Below are 12,565 nucleotides of genomic sequence, written 5' to 3' on the forward strand. Positions count from 1 at the left end.
TATCTCATTCGTATATAAAATACAATATACCCTTCAGATTTTAACGCGATCATCATATCGACATTTCGCGAGATTTTCTGAAATGTACGAATTCTTTGTCCGATATTATTTCTGAAAAATCACACATTTCTTAAGATAACATTCTGAGAAAAATCTCATCGGTGCCCGCGAATAAAAGGGAAAAAGGGACGATGGGGCTTTCCTTTTAAATCGTATGCGGTTTAAATCCGCGCGCGGAGGAATAAAAGTCTCGCGACGCCTGGTCGAGCAATCTTTCCCGACAGCTCGCATTCTTGGCGTTCACCGCGTTGCAAAATAGTCGCGGGACGAAATTTCCGCGTCCCACCGTATATATACACGCGTTACACTCGGCTTCGCTCGGGGGAAGGATTTTATTATTTCTCGGGCGTCGTATTTCGCCGTTTACTACGAGAACGCACCCCCGCGCGCGTGGAATGCAACGGCGGTAAAGCGCAGATTGTTACGATCAATATTTGCCAGATGCACTTTCCTTAACGCGAACCGTGCTCGCGGGAGAACTCGCGGGATTTTACTGTCAGTTGCTTTTGTTTTTTATGGCCTTTGCATCTCTTTTTTTTTTTTAATACACACTTTTGCGTAATACGTTTTTATGAATTCGTATTTAAATGTTTAGTAATCGCGGCTTCAGAAATATCTATCTCTGCGAAAATTTGTCAAGTTAAATATATTCTTACGGTTTGAATAATTCCACTTTCTATCGAAAAGAGTTGTCAAATTTCGAAGATGAGCAAGCTGAAGAAAGACACGTGGAAAGAGGAAATGAAAGCAGAGAGTATTTAACAGCTGACACATGCTCGATCACTGACAAATATACGACATGTATATAAAAGATTAAAAAACAAGTGCCTTCCGGAGAAGTTTTCTCCGCGCCTTTATATGCCAATTGTTTTTATACATTGCAAATTGCGCCGTCGTGGTAGTTTCTACCACGTTTTACGCGCGCGTAAATGAAATCATGGCGTTTAGAGTTTAGAGACGCTATAAAAGAGAAAGAAGCATGGCATGTGACTGTTTCCACGAGAAACGTCATTGTTTTTATACCCGCTCGAGCATTCCCGTCGAACGTCCCGCCGATATCGTCGCCAATCGCGTTATATGTGCATGTGCATACGTTAATATACAAGGCATATTCGCATACGGAGCATCCCAGGAGTCGCGCTTTCCTCTCGACTGCATTTTCAAATACAACCATAATTACGAATAAATCTCAAAGGGAAAGGTATCCTTCATTTACGAGGCTCCATAATGTCGAGGAGAAGAGAGGCAAGCGCAAAAGTCACCTGGGACACCCGTACGCGCGCATAATGCAATACAGGGTTTGATTAGCGAAAAATCGTCATCTCCCACCGTCTTGACGTAGTTGACGGTCTCGGCGGTCGCCTCGGTGAGGGCCCGGCGTAGTCGTGATCGTCGCACCTGCGACAACGTACGTGGACAGAGTACGACCCCCTGGCCGCCCTGAGAACCGGAAGCGGCTGTGCCGGGCGCCGCGGCCGTGGAAGAGGAAGGCACCGCTGCCGCCGCCGCCGCCGTCGTCGTCATCGTCGACGAGGACGACTTGCACCACCACCACGGGAACTGGACGCGTTATACATCGGGATAACACGTGGTTAATAATAATTAATAATAATTATAGTTAAAAACCTCTGTGTCTTTCTCCTGTCACCTGCGGCGGTCGCGGTGCACGTGGGCGACGAGACAGACATCACATGTGCAAGACAGCATAAAGACAGACACGTGGACGGACACGGGACTTGGGTTGCACCAATTATCGCGACTGTTAATTAATGCAGCTTCTCTAGCTTTAATTAGGCTCTTCTCTGTCAAAAATCACAGTGCTGTTGAATTTTATTCATTCTGATTAATTCGTTTCTTTCTAGATTTTATAATTTGAACGATAACAAAATTATTAATCTTGATGACTGACGAGTATCCAACCTCAGACTCGAGTCTTGATTGATTATAACGATTAGACTTTTTCCAAATAATAGCTGTAACTAAATCTCTTTTTAAATAATTATGTATCATATTTATTTGATCGTGATAAAATTTATTTTTTTTAAATGAGTAATTCGATTTTTCGTTTACTAAATAAACGATAACAAAATTATTAATCTTGATTATTGACGAGTATCCAACCTCAGACTCGAGTCTTGATTGATTATAACGATGATTAGATTTTTTCTAAGTAATAGCTGTAACTAAATCTCTTTTTAAATAATTATTTATCATATTTATTTGATCGTGATAAAATATATATTTTTTTTAAATGAGTAATTCGATTTTTCGCTTACTGAATAAATGCTATATAATACGAAGAGACAAGATTTAATCCGGCAAAGGATGTTGGTGCAACCAGCCCGGAAATACAACAGACAGGTGACGATTTCTCTCTTTGCGGCGTAAATGGCTCGAGAGATATCTCTCTCCTTGCATTTCTTATCCTTATCTCGATTCGTCCTGACGTTGCTCGCGCGGTTCTCTACTTTTGTCACTTCTAAGCAGGCGCGTGTCATCTACGCCGACTACTAACTCGGCGCTAAACTAATGGCGGCTCGTAATCTACGCAAAGTCAGCAGAGAAGCAGATCGAGGGCGCGGATGTTACTTGCTGCGAAATGATAAACACTAACCGTCCGAACGAGCACTTAACGCGATAAAAATACCGTTGCATTTTGTTACAAGCTCTACATTTACTAAAATTAGCATCGCGAAATCTACCTATAAACTTTAGGAATTATGAAACTTTAAATTTAGCAACTTTTTCGTACTGAAAAATACAAGTATTACTAATTATTCTCAAATTTCACTAATATTCAAAATACATGATGCATTTAATTAAATATTATTATTAAATTTATTATTTAATAAATTTAATATTAAATTTATTATTAAATTTATTATTTAATAAATTTAATAATAAATTTATTATTAAATTTATTAAATAAGAGTTATTCCCGATTTCTCTCGCTGAAAGAGAGAGAGCTGGCGTAATGCACTTATTATGATTTACTACGATAAGTTACCTATTTCGGTGCAACAGTATGGTCGGCGTGGTGAGAGTACATATCCCAGAGAGATATCGGCCCACATAAATACACGAGCTCGTGTTGCGAGTGGCCGTAGGCTAGTTATTGCGAGCACTCTTGTTCATAGCTATCGAAAAGTCAAGTAGGAGGCAAGTTGCGAACGAGACGAACGAGATGAATGGAAAGCTTTTGTATTTCGGGACGTGCTCGATCGCCTCTCGTTACCTGCCTGATGTCTGAAGATTGTTAGTACTTTATAGTTGACTTATTTCGCAAGTTTAGGGCATCTCGACTTGTTTGAAAAAAAAAAATTTGTCATCGAACTCGTTCGACCAACTCCAAGAATCCTCGCTCCGTAGACACAATTGTCCCTAATTCTCAAACTTAAAGTTGAAGGATCGTCCTCGCTCTCGGTCTCTCTCGGATGCCGAGTTCTAAAGTACACATTCAAACCAGTCGTGCGCTTCAAGAAGCAAACAAGTATTCTTCACGCCGGATTTACCTCTCTGCTGACTTTCGTAAACCAACATAAGGGTTTGCTAGATTAAGACTGGATGGGTCGATATTGCTTAAACAAAATTGGAGGAATGAAACGAACGACGAATGTCGGGGGGAACACTTCAAAGAAAGCTCGATGGGGCTGAAGATGATGAAAAAGAGAGAGAGGATGACGTGCGAATGTGATATCGAAGAGATCGCCCCGCAAAATGCGAGCCAGCTGATCCGCGCCAAGAAGTCGAGGGCGGGAAATACTTTCCCGTGAAAATTCAGAATTCTATCGTGCAGATTTACGACGTTGGATAACGACAGAAATGGATAAATGACCCCAATCTTATCGGCAATATATTTCCGCATCGTCCGCGAACCGAGAAGGACCAGCGATCAACTCGGTGGATGCCGGAAGAGTAAATTTGGTTTCGAGTTAAACCCGTCGACTTTGACGGCCGGAAGTGTGAGTCGAGTTATGCATCGAATGTCGTAAAGCTATCGCACTCTCCTCGAACCACAAACTTTGTAATAAATCTCGAATCGAAATCATCCACTAAAAAAATCCATTTCACTCAATTTTTATATCTCAGCATTGCGTGTATTTTATTAAATAAACATTGTATTATTAAAACTAGGAATTGTTTAAATACATATATTATTAAACAAAATTATTTAAATCCAAAAAAGAATAAGATTTATTTTTATCTTTTTTAGCCTTGAATTTAAATAGAGTATTATTCCTAGTTTTAAATTTCAACTGAGATTGATATGCATCACATCAGATTAGAAGAGACTTTGATATTTAAAGAGAAGAGAGACAATGTGACGACATAATGTGAGAAGAATAATCATTGTCATTTTCCCACTTCATAATCGAAAACACTCGAATGAAGAATCGGATCACGTTCGTCCTACGGATTCTTTCAGAGAGCTGATACACTTATTCATAGGAAATCGAAGCACCTCATCGCGATTTCCAGTCTTTTTTCCTATAAGGATCGTTTTTTGAATGTAACATTGGAGATCGACGTGCGATTACACACGTTTTTTTTTGCGGGCAATCGGAATCGTCGACGAGTCGCAAAGACATATTATCCTTGTCACGCAGAAGTTGAAGTAAATTAATTTTCACGTTTACATTTCATCGTTTCAATTGGCAAAAGAATCAGCGGCTAATAAAATCCCGCACAAAGATAAACCGGATTAGAAGAGAAAGACAGATGATAAATTTTGCTGCATTGTGCACCAACGATTTTGCGGACGTTCCATCTCCGTCGCGATTAATATTCGCTCAAAGGAGAGCGATGAAAAATTACCGCCGACTCCTCTCCATTTACCGACGTCTTGCCGCGGGGCGCGGAATTAATGCGCGTAATAACCGAGTCCGCGTGAAGGAACCGAGACATTGATTAAGTTTCCCTCCGCTTAATTAGCCGCGCCGCACTAATTACCGGCCGCGTATTCTGGCTTGGCGACGACGAATAATTCGGTTCTCATCACGGCCGAGTCTTCCACGACCGAGGGGGAAGAAAGTCCGATGGACCAATCGACAAAGTTGAAGAGGAGGGCATTAAAGTAACTGCGAATTCCGACGCTATCCACCCTCTCCCCCTCGCCCGATGGATACCAAAGCGATTTGCCGAAGACGGAAAAAGTGGCACGACGATTTACCACTCGAAGGCGAGTAAATTGCAGCCTGCAAATTCCTCGCTCGAGAAACGTTCCGTAATATTGTCTTGTTCGAGCGCGTCTCCCAAGAGAGAGGACTTTGCACAGTTCGTTACGAGCGTGAAGTCAATTAATTCAGGTTAATAATAAGTTTGATGTAAGCAAGAATGACGTAACAAATTAAATAACCGAGCACGCATAAATTGGCCGTTCGACTTTGAATTACCGCTCCTGCTCTATTCGATCGCGCAAACGTACCGTGACAAGAATCGCGTCAATTAGAAGGAAATAATTTACGACTCGAATATATTGTCATGCCAAGATACGAGATACAAAATTTGTTTTACGCTTTACAATCTCGACGATATTTTTGTCGCCGATTAAGAACACGGTCGGCGATCTCGCGGAATAGTTTGGAGCGTGAAACGGCTGAAAGTTATCCTTATGCAAATGCAGGCTATTATCCTTATGGGACGGACGCGAAATTAAAAGTTGTTCCGCGAGCTAATATATGCGGAGCGCGCGATGAAAGATTCAAATTCGAGGCCCCGCGGGGAAAAAAGCTCACGGCCAGAATCCTTTCTGTTTAATTCCACATAATGAGAGGAAGCGGCTCCCTGGGACAAATAGAAAACCGATGCTGAATTCCTGAAAAGCTCACGGAACAACATCGAACGTCCCATCGCGCTTACATGCCCTCTATTTCGCGCAATTACTTAACAATTAATTAACTAATGAAGTATAATACATGGACTCGCCGTGTTGCTCCATTTATTTATTACTCAGTTCGCAGACAGCTTTCGCTCGAGAAAATTCTTAATATTAAGGAATTTTGCAGTTTAATCACGAGAATTAAAGTTCTACATGAAAGTTTCCTTTAATTAAAAGCGAGCTCTATCACATTTAAATTTTTATAATTGAAAGTTGTTCATTAAAATTTCGCCAATCACTCGAAAAAATTCATTTCTACCTGGATAATTATTTTTCCCATCTATATAAATTCTTGCGGCCGTAGAAATTAAAGTGACTCGCGAATGCATCTAGTAATTTCTCACATCCTCGCGCAGGTCTAAACAAACAACAATAACCGAGGGTTGGTCACGAGTACAATCGCGAAAGTGCCCATGTGGTTTGTTAGAATCAGCGAAAAAATCTCACGCCTCGGACCGCTACGAAGATACTTTTCTCCGGTCGTTAAGCAGGAGATAGAATGTCCTGGAAATTGCGCGATATTAAATATCCGACACGTAAGAATAGTACGCCATAGTATGCACTACGAGCTGCAGTATGCATCTCGCATACCTAAAACTGTTTCTTGTTATATTTGAATTTTAAGGCAATAATTTTAGAATATTTGCATTGGAGAAACTCACAATGTTCGCATCTTTGAAAAATATAACTCAATTTGCAATTTTGTCTAAATAACAATTTTTAAAAAGTGCTGATCAGCGCAATTCTCGCGACACGATAATTATAATATGTATATTGGTTTATATAATTTTATATTTATTCTATAAAGTATTAGAAAAATATATAAAACATTCGACAAAATCTTGTTAATAATATTTATACATATGTAGAATAAATATATTTTTTTTTCAAAACATCATCTATCGTAATTAATTAAATTATTTTATAATGAAAATTATTCTACAATAAAGTTTCCAGAATTATTGTTTTCTAAAGAAACAAACAATACACATACGAGTTTATCGCATGACAGACTAACAGATTGTTGTGCGTTTTTTTCCACACAACTAAGCAAAAGTTATAACGTCTAGATTTGGCACAATGTGAACTATTTTATATCAAAACGACGATACAAGAGAGAAGAAAAGAGATCGAAACATGAAAAAAATATTGCGAAAAATCGCGGCGACATCGCTTTCAAGCAAAAACACGATTCCAAGTGAAAACTCCATTTTTACAGCCGCGAAAATACACCTTCTATATTCACGTGGTTCTAAATTCATAATAAATTAAAAATATAAAACACGATCGAGTAAAACGTACGATTGCAATCGTTCACACGTGATCAAAATGCAAAAGCAAAAGTGTCGCTACACGAACATGCTGTTTCAAAACTCCCTGACATTTTGCCGATAACAAATTGTTCGACTGTACTTAATCCTTTTGCAATGAGAATAAGAAATAATTTGTATCGGAAAAACACTCGATAGATTTTGTGAGAGATTTTATAATGTATTTAGCATGTAAAAAATATAATTCCAGAGAATTGTTACGCATGTATATTAATTTATAAATACCGATAAAAAAATAATAATAGAAATGCATATTCATACGTATAATGAATTCGCGAAAAGAATGAAAATCACGAGATGAATCGAAGCGATTGATTGATTGAGAATGCATTTATAAAAATACAGCATGCATTATCTGCGTCATATGTATATATTTTGATTGACCAATTTTGCATTTTCCAACAATTGCCCAACTCGTGGGAAAATGTCAAGGGGTTCTGGTCGTAGCAAATCTCCATTTCATGCATGAGAACGTATCCTGGTTGGCCAGTAGCCAAAAACACCACCAGAAGCCTCACCAGCGAAAGGACTATCACCCCGCAGGCGCGTTTCCATGCGCCAAGGAGACATAATTAAACTAACAATGTCGAGAGAAATTCCCCGCTATCCCTATTCACCAAGCTCCCTCCCTTCTTGGTCCCTTTTTGCGACGCGAATCTCTCGTTTAATGAAGACAGAAATTTCGGTTTACGCTCTCGTCCGGGAGGACTTCTATTTTAGAGACTAAGCAAATTACGAATATAACCAGAAAAAAATTAGAGCGAGGCTATTACACATTGGAGTGTCCCTCAACGGGAAAAGAAGAATTGTACAATCGTATATTGTCCCCTCGAGCTATTTTAAAGGAAATTTAATGCTGATTAATTTTAATATTTTTTACCATAAATAAAAGAATGATTTTGAGAAGTGCAATTATTTAGAAATATAAAAAAATAAATTCATGCATCTTGCAATATTATTTAGATAATTTCTTTCAAACTATTTTCCTTTCCAGAATTTATTTAACTTTCCTCGAAGCATCTAAAATTTACTGGTAAAAATATTTTATTATACATGTTACATTTTTTTCTATCTATTTATATTTATATATATCATAGATTTAAGAAATTAGAAAAAAAATATTTCAAGACACGTGTTTGGCCCAAAAAGAATTAAGACGCCGCCACTCAAGCTCAGGAATCCCTTCAAGAGGATTGTTTTTACAACGACTGCCATCTGTATCCGTCAGGATTTTTACGACACGAGGCAAAAAATCCAACGAGTAAGGTATCGAACGTCGAGCAAACGTCGACCGTTGCGTTCTCCGCCGGTATAATTCTCTAGCTACACCACTTAAGGGTGGTTCTCTGTTGTTCTTTCCACCCTCCACCAGGTGGCGATAGGTAAACTCCACCGATAAGGGTGCGGAGAGATTTGTATCCTCCACGATTAATTTATCGTATTAACTGCATATCGATTGGATTTCTGAATTCAAAAATCATAAATTCTTGTATTTAACAGATTTATAAATTCGTGAAGCATATTTTTCCGATTCACAAAACATTGTCTTGCTTTTTTTCTAATACTTGTGTACTTAAAAAATTGATACATTTTTACAGCTTTCGAATATCGAACTATAGATTTAAAAAATTACTAGCTTGAAAAATCCTTAATTATTTTGCTTCATCGAATCAATAAATCTCGTTAAATTACAAATCTCTGATTTCGCAAGTTTTTCGAATGAGATTTTTTTAATCCTAGAAATTCGCAAACTGACAATTTTTTTGCATCCATCGTAAATCTTTCAATCCACAGACGCAGATTTGCGTGGAAATCATAAAAAAAGGAGACCCTACGAATCAAAATGAGACACGTGAAACTTCAACAGACATCCTTATCATCGTGACAAACCATCAACCTTCCACGGATAACGATGAGATCAAGATGAGAAGAATCGTCACGGATTTTCTTCGTAACGAAAGCAACGCAATTCGCTATTCTCATAAAGCTCACGCTGTAAATTTCGATCCTATAAAACCTGTGCATATCCTTCCTCGGCGCATCATACACTTTTACAATTCCGGACTTACACCGGTAAATCTCTCTAGCGAGAGGGTAAAAAGAAAGCTAGCAGATAGGATGCACTGGAGAATAAAAGAGGGAGAGATCTGTCCCTCGAAAGTTCAAACGAATGATAAGAGAGAAAGAGAGAGAAAGACAAGAAACGTTACAATACACATTCGATACACAAACGACGTCACGAACACACAGATATGATGTACGAATAGGAATATAACGAGTGAAAAAACACCAATAAAAGAGTTGAGCAAATTGACAGTAAAACAATGACACTGAAGACACGAACAATGAAAAAGATGAGAACACATATATGAAAAAAACATGCATGAAGAGAACCGGAGGAGCAACAATAAAGGACAAGCTTAAGAAAAAAGAGAGAGAGAGAAAAAGAGAGTAAGCGAAACGAATTATAATTATAGCAATCTATAACTATAATTATAATTTTATTGCAATCTTTATCGCATTCTTATGAGAATTTTTTTAAGATAGAAATCTTTACAAACTTTATCTACGTCTCTTGTAAAATTTTATGTACCGAGAAAAGAGAGAGAATAGTTATTAAACCAAATCAAATAATACAAGAGAAGTCTAGGGAACTTGAAGAAAAACCGTTGTAAAAATGTCTATTAAATGTCCATTTATATCCAGAAGGAGATGCTTAAGTAACATTGAGATATTCCGTCGAGATTCGCTCTCATTCAACAAAATCGTTTACCAATTAAATACAATCTTTTCTCTTCCTCCTTCTTCACAAACTCACCGGGAAACAAAAACAAACACGAACACGAGAGAAAGGCGGGCAAATAGACACGTGTGTGGGAGTGTTATGGAAAGAGGCAGGGTGGCGATAAAAGGGGGTGAGTTCGGTGGTGCTGTACCGCGCACAGGTAATGCTCTTTGTCCATGATATAAGAATACCAATCGCGTAATAACGGCGGCGTGATTAATCTAGCATTCATTTCCAACAATAATCTGCGAATTTCCGCGCTTGTTCCCCTCTTTTTAACTAATTGTAAATCCCAATTAACGTGTCACATCAACAAATATTTGCGAGAGGTAAACCGATGAGAAATAAAAATTCGGGATACATATTCATACTCATTAAATATCCGATTAAATTCTCATCTAACGACCTGTCGATCGAAAGCTGGGTATTCTTCTATCACGGACACACGTGCGCACGTGCGTGTCATTAGACTCGGCCTCGTCGGCGAGGCTGGAAGCGAGGGAAATGGGCTGGCTGGCTTACCTGGCGGAATTGTCGGATGCCGCCATTGATCCGCAGCGAGTCGGCGGCGATGCCGGCGATCCCGTCACCTGGCTCGCGTAGCTGCCGCAGCGAGGCGGCGCTCGGCGCCGCGCCGGTGTGCAACGGGCAGCAACAGCCGGAGCAGCAACACGCGGACGCCTCCGGCTGCGAGCTCTGCCGTATTATGCGCGCGTTGGGCGACGTGGTGACCAGCACCGGCGGCGGCGGCGCCTGACACGGGCAGCAATGGTGGCCGCTCTTCACGCTCTCCCTTCGCAAACAGAAAACCAAGCCGGTTACATCCGCTTCAAACGGCAAGAGGGGGATCTCGACCCTCTTCCTAAAAGCCATCTCGGTTCTTAGTCTGATATCTGGCCTCGTTTCGATATTCTGACCTTCTACGTGTATTTATTTAAATTGATCCTTATTCCCGAATCTGTTTGTAATTTTGATTTCCGGGCGAGAGCGAAGCAAACTCGCTCGATCCCTCAAGAGTATTTTAACTCGACTACTTGAGACTTCCGATTTCTAGAAAAACTCTCTTTCGAGAGGAGATATTCCTGGTAAACATATCGGACGAGTAATTTTGTGTCAGGGAATATTTTTGTTTTGAAAACTGTATCTGACTTTTTAAATTTAATGTTAAAATTTTAACTTAATTTGTTTCCTACTCAGCTGTCAAGAGATTTTAAAAATTTTTATCTTTTACTTTATTTCTATAGTAATTAAAACGTGAACTTTTAACTAAATTTAATATCATACGCTATTTTATTTATCGACAATTTTATCCTTTTTATTCTCATTTTTTATTTTATTTTAAAAATTACTCGTTAGCTAATATTTAAATATGACAATATTTAGCTTGATACGATTAATAGCGGGACTGTTGCGATGAAAATGTTAAATGAGAAAAAAAGTTGAGCTATTCGTAATTTTATTCGGAAATATGTAATATTGCAGTAATCGGCTGCTCTCGAATCGTTTATAGTCGGTACAATTTTATGGCTGGCGTGAACTATAAAGTCGAATTGATAGTCTCAAATACGCTATCCAATATTGCACATGGCCACCCGTCCGTGGACTAATTTCATTGAAAACTGCTGCCCCACTAAATTGGTAGCATTCGTAGTGTCTCAAAGGCACTCTTCAGCCGCAGATATTTAAAATAATAATTATTCCGAGATATTCAGGCACTGATAATTTTCAAATCATGAGCAAAGCTTTGAATTGACAAATTTCTCTAAATTTAAACCTGAAAAATATCTCTCTTCAATTCTAACTTCAACTCTCTCTATTTCATTTTAATAAAAATTTTATTTTTTAATCGACTGCAAAAATCATTATAAAATTGTAGAATAATTTCACTCATTAAATCTCTCAAAATTGAGTTCCAAGTTTATCGAGGAAAATATACAACAAATATAATCTCTTCTATTATAAATACGTCATTTCTAGGAGACCAGAGTGTGCAGGAAATTGCTGATGAAATTACTGAGATTCTGGCAAACTCCGTCTGTTGAATAGGGGTAATTCAATTTTGTCGTTAGAATATGTACAGAATATGACTAGGGTTCTCTTTGTTTGAAAACACCCTAAGCCAAGAGCCTTCGGCTTTTACAGGACAAATATAGTGCGAGGCTGTCGTCTAGAGATATCATTAACCGTCGCGCCTTCGACTTTAGGTGAAAAGTGAAGTCCCTTAGCTTCTGAATGGCTTTTCGGGATAACAATGGATCTTTTATTCATGATTCAATATACTTATTTTACGTCACAAGCATAAAAGATGTGTTTACAAAGCGTATCTTTCTTAATAAATGAATATAATACAACGAAAACACTATATCGACACAATACCATTCGGTCTCTGATCTTTTACAAGTTTTATACATTCATAAAATGTTTCAAAACAAAAAGTTTTTTTCCTGAAACTTTTGATATAAGCTTTAAATGGAAATATGAAAAATTTTAAAATATGATAAATTTAGAATT

General features: G+C 38.4%; 1 protein-coding gene across 1 annotated transcript in view; it reads right to left on the reverse strand.

The window, feature by feature from the left end:
- LOC105258233 (small conductance calcium-activated potassium channel protein) overlaps positions 1-12,565 on the reverse strand; it is a 107,601-nt gene that overhangs the window by 62,227 nt on the left and 32,809 nt on the right. Inside the window, exon 3 of the mRNA XM_025412865.1 lies at positions 10,577-10,847. Within this exon, the coding sequence (XP_025268650.1) occupies positions 10,577-10,847 (271 nt within the window). The remainder of the gene's footprint in view (positions 1-10,576; positions 10,848-12,565) is intronic.

This window comes from Camponotus floridanus, unplaced genomic scaffold (genome assembly GCF_003227725.1).
Source record: "Camponotus floridanus strain SB8 unplaced genomic scaffold, Cflo_v7.5 scaffold58, whole genome shotgun sequence".
Classification (NCBI taxonomy): Eukaryota; Metazoa; Arthropoda; class Insecta; order Hymenoptera; family Formicidae; genus Camponotus; species Camponotus floridanus.